Here is a 15,192-nt window from a genome sequence, read left to right as displayed (position 1 = left end):
CAGAAGACTTTGAATGAATTAATAAAAACAAACCATTTCAATGCATTATTAAGAGGCCAGATACTGTGCACTCTGGCATTTAAAAGACAACCAGTAAAATGGCAATGACTTATTACATTTTACCCAGCATGCATTCACAGGAATCGCTCCCTGCAATGTCCAGCATGTGAGGAGATTTGACATGGAATGTTTTACAGTGCAATCTATGACTTCACCCTCTTATTTTGGAACAGTGATATCACATGGGCTGACAGGATTGGATGAGGTGGCAATAGCTCTGAGACATATCAGCCAACTGAACTATGGAGGCATGACAGTCGAGCACGAGAACTTTGAATGATGAGGAAATAAATGTCTATTTCCCACTGCACGATGCAGAGTCATGAATGATTGCGGTGCCTTGGAGAAGGCCTAATCTTTAACTCCAGATAATAATTTAAACGTCAGTGGACCTTGATAAAGAGCAGGAGAATAGCTACAATTCTAGCAATTTTTCACGGAAGGCAGAGCCCAAGAATAATGTAGGCCACCAGGACCACCTTGCAGTGTCCTGCACTGTGAAAGTCTATCTTGGAAATTCTTGGATGTGATTCGTAAAAATGCTTTGAACATATTTATTTGCCAGGATTATCAATGGGCCATACAATTAGAATAGCTGCACACAATACAGATCACCACATTAATCATTAAGACATTGATGATGCGTAACGTTGTGAATTGCTAAATTCACAAAAGACATAAAGAAGCAATTCACCATTGTTCCATTGAAATGTATTAAAATGGTTCCTATTGACTATTACTTCACCCAGTAACCGCTTCTTAAAAATCCCCTAGATTAGGATTACAGTAAACATTATGCGCGTTTCATCAAAATATGACTCATTGTTATATTATGCATAATTTGTATAGGAATTTAAATTTGACAGAAAAATCATCAGAAGCAGAAAGAGTAAGTCGTCTAATTTCACAGGCTTAAAACAGAGGAACCAGAGCTGCCTGGAGACAGAACAGTGTCGAAATACAGGCTACAAACTGGCAATGCACAGCAAATGGCTAACATATTATGGTGCAATATTAAATTTGTTTATGAGCGGGGGCTTGATACCTTTGGTGTCCGGTTGTAACATAGAAAATGTCAGGGGGGTTTCCACGCGGCTGACTAGAAGAAAGGAACCATAATTTTTTTTTTCAGCAGTCAAATCAATTTCCAAGGCGTGACGCCTCGCTATGTCGAATAGGGTAAATATGACCTCGCTTTCTTTAAAGGCGGGGGGAATTTCGGAGGGGAGTCTCGTGCTCGCTTTGTCACCACCTACTGACCTCACAAACGGAGCACGCGCTCACCACTCCCTCCCGCGAGCGTCAATCTGGAACAGAGCGTTCGGTCTCCGATGGACCTGCGAGCAGAGGCGCGCTGCAAAATAAGCTTGTCGTGTGCAAGTTAACATGGTAATATGAAACGTGTATGTGTATGTCCTATAACATTTTAAATGAGTATTTTTTCTGCAGCTAAAGGGGCCTGTTTACAAAGGAAGCAGCAGGGAAGCGGAATGTGGGCTCCTTTTCCTTTAAGTGGGCTCTGTTACCCTGCGTTGCAGGAAGTGCGAGGGGTGTTCCCTTTGCAATTCCAGCTGATCTCAGAAGGCAGACGGAAGTGATATCTTTTGCTTCGCGTTACACTGTCTTTGAAATTGGACTGTCATTCCGTTTCGCCAAACTGATAGGAAGCCGAGGGAGACAGAGCTGGCGACTAAAATTATTCTGAGTAAAGTAGAGTAAGGATTACCACGCGACTCAATCAAGCCCCCCAACGTCTTCTCCCCCAAACCGTGTGCTTTTTCTTTTGTCGGACTGTCATGAGATCAGTTTGGGGATGGCATCCTTTCAGAGTTATGGCAAGACTGTCGGGACAGAAGAGGAGGAGAACGGGGAACTGGACCAGTCCTTGCAGCAGATGCTGAAAGCAATCGCCGACGAACGAAACCGACTCAATGTTAGGCAAGAAATTAGTGGACTTGGTGAGTTTCATGAACTAGACCTTTACTGTTTCAAAAACATGTCGTAAATTGCAGTTTTAATTACTGTCAATAACGCTTATAGCTTCACCAGGCTCCTGGCTTTTAAATACAGTGGCTATCTTATAGTAGGTGCAATTCAGTTTTATTCAGTGGGTAACCACTATTAACCTGTGGGTTTAACGGTGCTAGCTAGAGCAAAGCTAAGTCATTTCGTGTAATGTATGGGTGAGAAGTGTTTGACACTGCGGTGAAAGCAAGGAGTTAAAGGGGAGAGATTAAGCTAGCTAACACAATGGTAACACTCAATTAGTTAACATTATATTCAGATTTTTAAAGTCGAAGAAAAGGCTCAGATAAAGATATTTAAACAATAAGTTGCCGGTGTGAGGGATATTAGATCGCTAGCCTTACCCTGTTCGCCAGCCTATAAACCTTTCGTACGATAAAATTGTAAAACTTGGCAAGCTATTTTTACAATACTGTCCACACTGTTATCGCCATTCTTATGTGTAGAGCTTGCCAGCTAAGCTTTATATAACCGCAATCACCTTTTCCAAGTAATTTTTCACGCTGAAGGTTAGGCAGGGGAGGGCACCACTGTCGAGCCTTGATTACATTAGCTTGCTTGCTAGCTAGCTACCTCGCTAGCACGCATTCCCCATCAGTGGAATTGGCTCCTTCATTAGCTAGCGAGCTATCTTAGACTGGGGTAGTGGACGAGTGCAAGCTAGCAAGTAAAGCGAAAATGTCAGCACACGCCACAGTAAAGCTCAGAGAAACGTAAACGTTGTAACTTCTAATAGTGTAGACACTATTATGTAAAAGTTTGCCTCTGTTAAGATCGGTGGCCCACAACCTTCGTCCGTATTTTCGCAGTGATGTACAGGTAGCTATAGTCTCTTTGTCCTCACATCTGCTCGGGGATGGGAAAGGATTGTGTTTATCTCAGGTAGCTTAGCAAGGCTTTCATGCAGGAGAATGTTAGGGAAACTGGCCTATTTGAGTAGCTAAATATATAAAGGTAAATATAACTTCAAGTCCTCAAAATTACGTGACAACCTAAAATAGCAGCTCCAGGTAAATGAAATTAGTCTTTTTTTTTTGTAGCGACAAAGACCGGGAATGGCTCCAGCTGCTTTCTGGTTTTCATTAAAGCCAATTTTAAGAGCAGGTGTCTTCATCTGCATAAACGTTAAATTAGCATATGAAGGGTGTTTCAGATGAAGACTTGCTTTTCGGCTAACTCATTCATTTCATGAATAAATATGAATTCAGTTACAAACTAAATACAAATGGGGCAGCTTTTGTTACGGAACGAGTTTTCAAACCGGCAGTGTCGGCCATGCAGTAGCCTATAGATTCTCTACTTGATAAAAATACTAGTCATAATCTATGTTGGAATAATTGCATTCACAGTACATCATAAAATAAATAAATTGTTACATAAATAAACGATCAGCACTGTTCAAGTAAAATAAAGGAATACATTTATTTAGATCATTACAGTAAAAGCTATTGGTGTAAAGTTTATAACAATGTAACTCAATCTCTGCCGCTGCCTGTAACTAATCCCCATTTGCGCTGACACCGGCAGGGTGTAGGTTCAAGTCTAGCTCAAACTCCTTATGCCATCATAGGTTGTTCAAAGTCAAGCATATCTTAGTCACTTTTCAAATAACCAGCTCTGGAAAAACAGTTCTTAAAGTACAAAGCATACCCTATTTCACTGGGTCCGTGATAACTATGTACTGTACTATTAAATATAGTTATTAGATTTATTAAACATTTGTCAAAAATTGTATTGGAATAGGGTGCAAGCTTTAATTATCCTAGAGAACAACCATAGTTCCACAGCTAATGTATTACTGAAGATGTACAATTTCAAGGTTATGCAAAACTAAAAATTTGATCGAAGTTGGAATAGCTGTCTGGACTTCTTAGAATCAGCACATCTTTTATTGCAGATAAGTTGCATTTGAATTAGACCAAAGAGTCTGCTTTCCTATATTCATGTGAGTCTTTAAAGCATCACCATCTAACTGCTGAAAAAATGTATCTGTGTGTCATATATTGAAATGTCAATTTTTCTTAAAATTGGAAGTAAGTTATTTAAATTAATTTTAAATTCCACACAGCAGGACACAAGGTAGCTTGGCATGAACAGATTGGCTAATCACGTGAGATCTTTCTTTATGTGTCAGGAGCAGATTTTAAAGAATGAAGAACAATAACACGCTTTGTAGATGCAGTAGGATTCTGTCCTCTGCAGACAGAAGAGGAGGTGGAACAATGCATTCTGGGTTATTTCGTATGAGGAACCACAAAAGGATTTCAGAGGCTTACTTTTCAGATAGCTTTGCTGCGGTAAGTAGCTGAGGAGAACGGCATGTTAAAATCTGTGGTAGTTACTTACTGCAGCAAAGCTGAGGGACAGCATGTTAAAATGGGCAGTTAATGTCGAAAGATCCCTTTAATTAGTGGTCTGGAGCTATTCTAGTCATTGTGGTCCTGTGCGTGTCGGGAGCTGTGAGCGCTCGGTTTATATTAACATATTCTGCCCTTGAGTTTCCTTGAAGAAGAACTGCATCTTCATGAGCTCCTATTGAGTGAGTGCTGGTGTCCTTGGCCTGTCTGTGCATATCAATTGCCTTGTAGCAAGAATTGGGAGGTGGTATATTCAGGAAGCGGAACATATGGGCCTGATGGCTGTGGTTTTTCTTTGAAGACGAAAGAGTATCACCGCACCGGTCCTTTCTAGCATGGCCGGAACCTTTTTTTTTCCATCACAGTTTACTGTTTATTTGACATGTTTTATTTTAAATAAAGTTGTGGCAAACAGAGAATGTGTCATATGTTTAGTTCACAAGTGCTTTTTTTAATAGAGTTGTTTCAAACTGCCGTCACAACCAGTAGCCTATTAAAAAGTGCTGTACTAAAAAAAGGGGGGACTATATTTCAGCCTTATTGTTGAAAATATACAGCATGAGACTGAGTGCATTTTGAGGGTTAGATTGGATAGCACTGCGGGTTGAGAGAGAAGCTGAGGAGCTGTAAGCTGTGTTAATTTCCCTGCAAAGGTTTGGAGGGGGTTTAAACGGAGCCTTTGATGGGTGGAGACAGATGGACAGGCAGCCCATAGTGCCCTCCTGCAGTCTGTGGAGATGGTTTCCCTGCAGACCTAAATCTATGCCACAGATACTCTGATCTGTTTTTTATTCTGTGGGATTTTTTTCTTGCTATTTCTGTGTGTTTAATTGCCATGCAGTATTCTGTGAGAAACGTTCATAAAACATTTACATGTAGTGTAAGTGAGGCAAAAGGATCGTGGGACAAATTGATGCAAACCAATATGGAGTACTGCATTTATAAGATTCACATGCTTATAAGAATCCAGTCATGTTGGACCAGCATGGTTCTTATATGTGGGATTGCATTTTGTCTGTGTAGCTAGCTGTCCCAGGCTGGCAGTGAACACAGTGGCAGTGTAATGTCTCACTTCCCTTTCTGATGCATTCCTCCCGCAAGTTTTCCAGCCTGGTTGTAGGTGAGATTTTGTCATCGAAGAGTGATTTAGACTTAGCTTACCACTGATTTACTGGCCAGCTGGCCATTCTTGGCACTTTGCTAACTGTCTCTGACAGTGAGCGATTTGGCCTGACCGGAGCTTACGGTTCACATGTGCCCAATTAGAATCAGAACACACCTCTGAAATTCCAGTCAGCGACAAGGACCCCGTGTGAACCATCGTCTTGTCTGGGACGTTTGTCTCCGTGGAGACAAAGGCCCTGTGACATGAGTTCAGTGGCCTTTAGACTTCATGCATCATTCTGAATGCATTGTAGCCGGGCGTGAGGTGCAACATTAAAAAGTATGCCAATGTCATCACAGAAGTGCAATGTAAATGCACACACTAGGCTGTAATGAGGCTGACACCTTCATTAATATGTGAGCTAGTAGCAGGGTATTGAATCTGGATGCAGTTTTGTGGTGGTTGGGGGACAACCTAACACCTCTATGCGGTATTTGGAGTCAAGATGGCACCTCACTGCAGACCCTCTGGCCAGGCAACTGTTTGTGCAACACATTAAAAAGACATCCACTCCTCGGTGTCTGCCTCAGACTTATTAAGGGCACATCGCTGCTGTAAGTGAAGTGAAGTGTCGAGGCCATGGAAACGACCCAAATGCACTTTTAATGCTCTGTGCGTCGCCATGGAGAACGCTGTCCAGCGTGCCAAATAAACGGATAATGGGAGTCGCGAGACCAGGCATTTGTGGAGCGCTGGTAATCATGCATTTAATAACAAACAGCGCCCTACACCAGACATGTGTCTCTGTGCCTGTAGTTTAGTCCATGATTTGACTAATAGAGCATTAATTTTGGGAACGTGACATGTGGAGCGTGTGCTGTTTCGAGTGAACCAGCACGCTCTCCCGGTCTGTCCCATCACTTGACAGATTCACGCTGACTGGTTTCTCACACTGACTGGTCAGACCCCTGCCTTCCGGTCAGACCGCATTTGCCTGTCTTTTAGGACTGACCAGGTCTGACTGCGGGCAAAGCGTGATAAGGCCTCCGTTTGGCCTCAGACAATGCCAGCTTTTCACCTGCTGCTGAATGTCTGCTTTTTTTCTGCAGGGGTACTTTGCACGCAGCCCTGTTTGCAGACGGCAGTGCACTTAAGAGAGTTGTAATGCATGAGCACATGCCTGGCTCACAGAACAGCGCTCTCACAAAAGTGTTAGTCATACAGCTGTGCATAGGACTGAATGGAGAGGAATAAAACCCTTAACCCATCCAGCCTGCAGTAAATCTAGAAACCTGACATTTACCGTGGTTTCTTTACCTGAAGGAGTTAGTGATTCTCCCCGAGATGGAGCTCTCTGATTTAACAAGGCTGTTTGTGTGTGTGTGTGTGTTATGTATGCTGGAAGGGTGAACGGTCCCAAGAAGTTCAGCCCAAGCTGTCACCTGGGTTTGAATATGAGCTGTGTCATCCACTGTCATTGACCAAGGTCTCCACAGCAGTGTAAGACAGTTGGCTTCATTCAGCTGGTGTAGGGTGGGTTTCATCAGCCAGTTTCCTCACTGTGTCGTGTTTCATGTGGGCATCTATGAGTCCCTAATGACATCAGCACTGTAGTGTGAAAAGTAGTCGCAGTTTGCAAGTATTTCCCACCCTGCTTAATTGCAGTGACACAAGCCTAATGTACAGGTGATTATTGTGATTAAAGGTGAAAGTTAGAGGTGAAAAAGAGGATATATGAATTTAGGAAAACTATATATATATATGTGTGTGTGTGTGTGCGCGTGTGTGTGTGCGCGTGTGTGTGCGCGCGTGTGTGTGTGTGTGTGTGTGTGTGTGTGTCCCTTTTCTCACCCCTTCACTATATGGGAGGGTTAAAGTTTAGGATGAATTCCGATTTCAGTCTTAAATGCGCCATTTGATGCAGAGGACAGAGTCCCGGGCTCCTGGGCTCTGAATATTAATATTAATGATGTACTCGGTATCCATTGTAATTAGCATCTCTTCTCATCAATGGCTGTGGCCTGGAGCCTGGCCTGCATTAATGGTGGTATATTCCCATTCCGTCCCATGCAAATTCACTAAACAGACGTATGCAGTATAAGACTGTATGTGTTATCTTTGGAGGCATTTTCACAAATGAAGAAGGTTGGTAAGTAGAGCAGAGCTCTCCCTGCCTGTGTTTCGCCCCAGTCTCCTCTCTCCCTGAGACGTGCTTGGTTTTGGCTGCGCTACCTGCTAACTCATGCACACCGGGCGACTCGGAGTCGATCTGCTGATGTAACATCAGTATTTCAGCGCAGTGCCCCTCTCTCCCTCACTTCAGTGCCAGTTCCAGAGATCAATAGGGGTCTGTGGAGTCTCTCTTTTCATGTGCGCTAATTAACGCGAGGATGCTGTGGTGCACTGGGCTTCATGCATTGTTAATCGGGCAATGGATCAGTCACCAACATGTCTCTGTTCGCACTTTCTCCATTTTTTTCACCAGTGCGGGCATCGCACGAGTGGCTCTGGTAGAGCAGAGGTGTGAGGAGGCCTTTGTCTCTTGTAGAGGACACAACCGCTGTGTGTCCGGCCTGCCAATCGGGTGCCCCTGAGCACGGCCCGGCGTTTGATAGTAACATCTGATTGCGTGCCCCAGGATGCTTGTGGCGGAGGTGTCTCATAGTGATCATCCGTGCCAGCCAGCTTATACCAGTCACCTCTCATAGCATTTTGTATGTCCCGATTTCTAAAGCTGGGTGTGGTTTGTGATTGAGGTCTCAGCTATAGTGTCCCGTTTGGGGGAGCCTGAAGCCCAGCGCAGAAGGACATTGGGAGAGGACTCTGAAAACTCGTGCTGCCTCAGACTAACGCAGGTTCGCGGTCTGTCACTGGAATCTCTCGTGAGTCTGTTCCTCCCAGCGTGTGTGGGACTGAGGCTCTGAACAATGTCTCGTGTGTTCGCCTCCATCAGTGGCGCATCACGCGGGGACCGTGACTAAGAGCGGGGTAGTCGGGTGGCGTGACAGCGCAGGCTGGCTGCATCAGACACAGTGGGCTGTGACACTATGAATCGTGCAGTGCTCTGTGCTTTCTGTTCTTTCTGTTGTGTGAATTATGCTCTCTGTGTGCCTCTGTGCTATCTGTTGTGTGTCTCTGTTGTGTGTCTCTGTGCTATCTGTTGTGTGTCTCTGTTGTGTGTCTCTGATGTGTGTCTCTGTGCTCTCTGATGTGTGTCTCTGATGTGTGTCTCTGTGCTATCTGATGTGTGTCTCTGTTGTGTGTCTCTGTTGTGTGTCTCTGATGTGTGTCTCTGTGCTCTCTGTTGTGTGTCTCTGTGCTATCTGTTGTGTGTCCCTGATGTGTGTCCCTGATGTGTGTCTCTGATGTGTGTCTCTGTGCTCTCTGATGTGTGTCTCTGATGTGTGTCTCTGTGCTCTCTGATGTGTGTCTCTGATGTGTGTCTCTGTGCTATCTGATGTGTGTCTCTGTGCTATCTGTTGTGTGTCTCTGATGTGTGTCTCTGTGTGTCTCTGTGCTATCTGATGTGTGTCTCTGTGCTATCTGATGTGTGTCTCTGTGCTATCTGATGTGTGTCTCTGATGTGTGTCTCTGTGCTATCTGATGTGTGTCTCTGTGCTATCTGTTGTGTGTCTCTGATGGTTGTCTCTGCTCTCTGATGTGTGTCTCTGTTGTGTGTCTCTGTGCTAACTGTTGTGTGTCTCTGATGTGTGTCTCTGTTGTGTGTCTCTGTGCTCTGTGTGAGGTCTGTGTTCTGTGCTGTCTCTCTGTGATCTCTCTGTGCACTGTCTGTGCGCTGTGCTCTCTGTACCCTGTGCCCTGTGTGCGCTGTGCTGACTCGGGGGAAAAGGGAAGAAGCCGTCAGGACCCGAGCTCGTCGTTCACCCCGGTCCTGCTGCTGTCAGCCAGCTGGACGGGGCCCAGGGACTGAGGGGAGAGGAAGGTGCGAACAGCGACGGGTCGATCCAGTGTGTTTTTCCTCTGATCAAACCCGACCTTCACACACAGCCGGAACTGACTCTGGTTCAATGGGAAATCTAAATTCCTCTGAAATTTAAATTATCGATTCAAAAATGAATAACCTTAATAAATAAACCTCTGCTATATTTTCACATTTAATCAGCAGATGTAAATTGATATGTGCCCTTAAAGATGACTGTACAGGTCACATGTGTGTGGAGCAGTGGAGAGAGTTCAGTACTGCTGTGAAACTAAGATAAGATAAGACAAGAAAACACTTTTTTGATCCCCAAGCGGGAAAATTTGGGAAGCAGACATAAGCAAAATAAAGCCCAGTGAAAGTGAATACAAGCATGCACAAACTATACAGCCTGTTAATGGACAACCAATTTCCACATAAAAGGAAATGGCACGTTATATGATATGCATACGTGACTCCCTTGTTGAGGATCCCTGATGAAAGCCTTGTGTAAAACATTTTGTAATTATGATCACAATAGCAGACGCTGTCATGGCTGATACTAAAAGTGATGGAGCCCAGTGTTCACTAAGTGCCAGCTTGACCTGCATTGACTTCCCTGTCTCCCGCGCTGCACATTTCTCAGGGATAATATCCTCAATGTCCCTGGCCTTTCCCGGCTTTCCAATTTCCATAATCAATGGCTTGTAATGACACATTCTGAGGGGCTTTTTGATACGCCCGTGTAGAATCTGCAGCCGGTCTGATCTGCACTAAGCTGTCTCATACCGTAGTGTGTTTGCTGTAAACCTGAGTAGGAGTGCTGTGCAGACAGTAGCTGAAGCATGCTCCGTCACCGTGGATTAAGTCATTAACAGCAGGCGTGTCGGAGTAAAGCCCCCAGTCTGGCTCAGCGGGTGGTCTCTGCGACTGGGGAAGACACAGGAGCTCAGGGACTTTCAATCAGGCCGTGTGTGTTTTGGCTGCTGGAGATTTGCTTACATCAACGTCAGTGGAAGGTGATTCAGGCACTGCCACAAGACAGACCATTGATATACTGAGGACATACGTTTTTCCATACCTAGTCAGTTTGAATGTGGTTACATAAAACATGAAGATGGTCACAGAGCATGACTATGGTCTCATAAAATGCAAAGAAGGCCACAGAGAGGAATATAGTTTCCTAGAACATGAAGAGGGGCTACACAGCATAAGTATGGCCTCATAAAATGTGAAGAAGGCCACAAAGATGAATATAGATTCCTCGACAGAAGGCCACAGACAGAGACTGTGCATGCTGGTGCTGACTCATACCATATTCACTCAGTTAAAGTTGTCCACCCGACACCCGTGTGACATGGAAGGTCATCAGAGAGGGCAGAGCGAGACAGCAGCCCCTCAACCCCCCGGAATCTGGGGCAGCTCCCTGTGGAATTTCAGCACGTCATTGAGACACTCCTGAGGTCTGCTTATCCACCCTGCGCCTCCTCGTACCCGAGTCACCGGTTGAGAGTGGGGATTGTGCATATTTCGTGCATTGGACATTTTACTATTCATTGGCTTCCAGTATCTGAACAATCAAACGCGGTTTCCCCCACTCGAAACACTCCAGTAAATGATGAAGCTGTCTGCAGGAAGAAGGAGTCATAGCAGTGCCTTTTCAGTTATTTCACGCGAAATAAGTTCTTAGGCTCGCCTTTATGAATACTGATGAGAAAGCATGAAACTAGATTTCTTTTTTCTTTTTTTTTTTTTTTGTTTTAACAATCATCAGAGTTCTGATCCAAGCGAACGGTCAGGGGAAGTCAAGGCGTCAGCGTTTTGGAGTGGCGCGTCCACTCTTGCCCCTTGTCGAGGGAGGGCATCCTCAAAGAGGCAGGGACGGTCGGGTCTCTCTCAGGCTGGCGAGAGGGTCAGTGGCGGGGGCAGGAATGGCGCAGAGCTCATCTCTCTCTCTGCCCGCATGCCGAGGTAGCAGCAGGACGCGCGAGCTGAAAAGCAGGACTCTGCTGCCAGCTCTCACCACAGAGACTAGAGGTCACCTCCTCCCTTTGTTCCTCTGCAGAAGGAAACGCGCTTTGCTTACAGTCCGCCGCTGTAGAAAAAACAAAGCGTTCATCATCTGTTTCCTAGGAAACATTTTAATGAGGTGATGGGTGAATTATACCCCCTAAGAGGGAGGATTCAAAGGATTTCGTACAAATGCTGTTACCCATACCGTATCGCACGGTAATATCATAAAACGAAATGATTTAGCCAGGATGTGCGGTGTATTACTTGTTGCGATTTATGATTAAGTCCATATTTCATTAACCGGTGGGTTGTGCTGATCTATTTGAGTATCATCGGGGCTTTGATTTGCATTTAAATATATGATATTCTCATTTCCTCCCATCATATCAAAACAATTGCAGCTTGCAGATTGCCTGATTACCACTGAGGTGCTCAGTTGGAAAGCCCGGTTTTATTCTTTTTTCCTTCGTGCACCAGTCTCCCTGTAGCTTCTCTCTCTCTGTAAACGTCTCTCAGTTGTTGAATGTGTGGTTTGATATGAGGCATTAACTCTATACCCGAAAGTGTACGTAGGGTTGAGAGAGTAGTAGTATTACAGGGTGTGAGCTGACTCAGTGTGAACTGAACCACACGCGCTGGGTCTGGTTTTACAGCATGTTGCGGTTTGACTCTGGCTGGTCCCTGGAGTCCACTCAGGCAGCGCAGCACATGTTTGATTATCCTGCAGCATCCGTCTTCAAGAGGAAACGGCTTTGAAGGGGCTTCCAGGAAACCCTGCCCACCTTAATGGCCGTGAGTTTAATGGAGCTCTGCCACAGCAGTTTGCCCTGTGTTGTCTTTACCACGGCGATAAACTCCAGGGGTTTACCAGGCTGCTGTTGTGGCAGTTGTGGGAGGTCGTGGAACCAAAACGAGAAACTAAAGGGGGAACAGGAGAAAGGGGAGTAAATAAAGTCCGCTAATGTGGAGAAGATTCAGAAAGCTGACCGTGAGGGGAGGAGTCCCAGTGCTGTGCTTGACATTGGGAATGCATTGCCATTGTGCTGACCTCACAGATTTAATTATTCACAGATTTAATTATGACTGCTTTCATGCAATATTTTATAGCTTCTTTTGGAAGTTTAGTTTAGACAAACACACACACACACACACACACACACACACACACACACTCTCTCTCTCTCTCTCTCTCTCACACACATTGTTTGATGTATTTGTTAGAAGGTATTAATTAGTGCATTCATTCAGTCATGAATTCATTTGGCAAAAGAACAGCTATAAAAGGTACTGAACAGCCAGAATTACAGTACTGTAAATAAACATCTATCTGAAAACATGTCTAAATAAGAACATGTGGGCAAAAGCCATAGTGCCTAAAACATTCTGCAGAAAAATTTATTTGCCTTGTACTAGCGATGATGTCATTAGTGCAGACCCAGTCCAGCTGGCCGACGTCATCCTATAATGATTCTGTTATGTTGTGAGAATGTTGTGGGAGCGTTGTGCGTAAATGGGGTGAAGATTATTAGCACCCACTACACCAGCACTCCACATGGAGGGCCGACATGTTTCAGTGGCAGGTAATGTTGCAGCAGGCCTTCTTAGGGAAGAGGAAGCACTCTGAGTTTTATGAGAGATTAATTGGTGTTATAAATGCTTGGGCTTGATGGAAATCGCTGCACTTTTGTCAGAGTCAAGCATCCGTGTTGATAACCACAGGCAGAGGAGTCCAGTTTCTGCTGTAGTTTGATTGCTGTGTTTTGTTGTTTTTTTGTTGTCCAAGAAGGATTTGTTCATATGCATTAACGTTTAGTCTTTTGATCACCATGTAACCGTCTCATATGAAGATGTACTATTTCTCATATGCATATGTAATATATTGCTATATTATCTAATGTGAATTTGTAATGCTTCATTAGATTTTCTCATATGAAGACTGATTATTGTATACAAGATTTTCTCACATGAAGATGTATTATTTTTCCTCATATAAAGATCTGTTATATTTTTTCACGTGAGGATGTGCTGAGCCAACCCTGGTGTGGCCACTTTTCTTTATTGAATAAATCTCACCTGATTTCAGCCACAGATACTGAAAATGGGTGGACTGCATGGTACTGTGGAACTGAAATGCGTAACCATTTCATGTTACTGCACAGCTGGGATGGGCATATTTGTTATGGTTGTCACAATGTGTTCTGTGGATCTTTTAATTTGCAGTTGTACCTCTTAAGGGCATTGTTTTCTGAGGCTTAAGAAACAACTGTCACCACAGGTATCCTCAGGGCTTTGAACAAGAGAAAAAAGTGGTGAAAAATTATCTCCAAATGTTCTTTGTAATTGGATTGTGTTTTGTTGAATTGAAAAATCTTGATGTTTCTGGTTTTGTCATTTCTTTGTGCAAAATTAAGAAAAGATAAGTAATTAGGATAAATGTTGAAATTTCATAGGTATAGGCCTAAATTCTTTTTTTGATATGATGTGTCTGGGCATGAAAGTCTGCCTGCCTATAGTGATATTTATTACATTATTATTAATGAAACTTGTGAATAGCGTTGATTTTAAATGATTTTAAAGGATGCCTTTAATTCTCCCTCTGGACACTGATGGTTAAAAGAAATGAAAGTCAGGTCTGAAGAATAAAATTCATGGTTATTGATGTGCATATAGTAGAACTGAAAGCAGTGGGAAGAAACAGTAGACTCTCACCACACACACACGCGCGCACACACACACACACACACACATACATACATATCACATCACACCTGTGTGTATACATGCAGACCACATGGACCAAAACTCCATCAGTACTGAGTTACCGTTTGAGATAAGTGTCTGCAGGCACAGTGCTGATACAATATGGCCACATGTGTAATTACAGTTACGGAAAGATTAAAAAAAGAGCCTTTGTTCTTGAAGCTGACGCTCTTTTGAAACTGAAATCCCTGTCACCTTCCCGTGGTTACTGAAGCCTGTCAAACCGCAGGCTGCTGCAATAACTCCTTTGTGTGACAGTGTTCTATAGTGTTCACTCAAGCACAACAGAAGCCACTGTTCTCAGGGGAAAGTGAGACCCTTTCTGCTCCTGGAGACATTTGGTCAGCTCAGATTCTGGGGGTTGAAAGCTTGACTCCAGGCTGAACTACACGTATCGTCCCCTTCAAGTAGCACTTTCCAGCTGAGCCGATCCCCTGATTCACCTTGCCGTTTAAAATGTGATGCAGCCTCTGTAAAGATTGTGCATGGGTCTGATCAGAGAGGTGACCTATGGGCTCACTTCCCCTTGTACCATACAGCCCTCTCTGATGTCAGCATAAAGCCAGGGTTAAGTGACCAGCTGTATCTCCCAGAAACTTGCTGGCATTCCAGTGGGGTTGTGTTTGTGTACCTGGCTGGCTGCTGCTAAATGAGTCCTGTCTGGAATGTTGGTAAATGGGGGCATGGTGACGGTGAGAGAGGCCTCGTCATACCTCAGAACAGCTTGAGGCTAATTGTAGCGGGGTGGTCCTGCTGAAGCTGATTGTTTGTGCACTGATTAGCTGGCCTGTAATAATGACTAAAGGCTGTTTTCAGCAAAGTGCCCTTACCTCATGGTGTGGTGTGATATCTGTGGTTGGAGCAAGCAGCTAAGGGCTTTCCAGACTCCCCCTTCCAATACTGTGGGATGTCACACACACCTACGCACGCCTACTTGCCTCCCTACTTCTGAT

General features: G+C 44.3%; 1 protein-coding gene across 1 annotated transcript in view; it reads left to right on the top strand.

Annotated features, from left to right (window-relative positions):
• The first annotated feature begins 1,323 nt into the window (after positions 1-1,323).
• The window catches only part of kiaa0930 (KIAA0930 ortholog), a 38,244-nt gene continuing 24,375 nt past the window's right edge, over positions 1,324-15,192 (top strand). Inside the window, exon 1 of the mRNA XM_036519941.1 lies at positions 1,324-2,018. Within this exon, the coding sequence (XP_036375834.1) occupies positions 1,874-2,018 (145 nt within the window). The 5' untranslated portion in view covers positions 1,324-1,873. The remainder of the gene's footprint in view (positions 2,019-15,192) is intronic.

The sequence above is a fragment of the Megalops cyprinoides genome, chromosome 25 (assembly GCF_013368585.1).
Source record: "Megalops cyprinoides isolate fMegCyp1 chromosome 25, fMegCyp1.pri, whole genome shotgun sequence".
Lineage (NCBI taxonomy): Eukaryota > Metazoa > Chordata > Actinopteri > Elopiformes > Megalopidae > Megalops > Megalops cyprinoides.
This window is presented reverse-complemented; position numbering and strand designations above follow the sequence as displayed.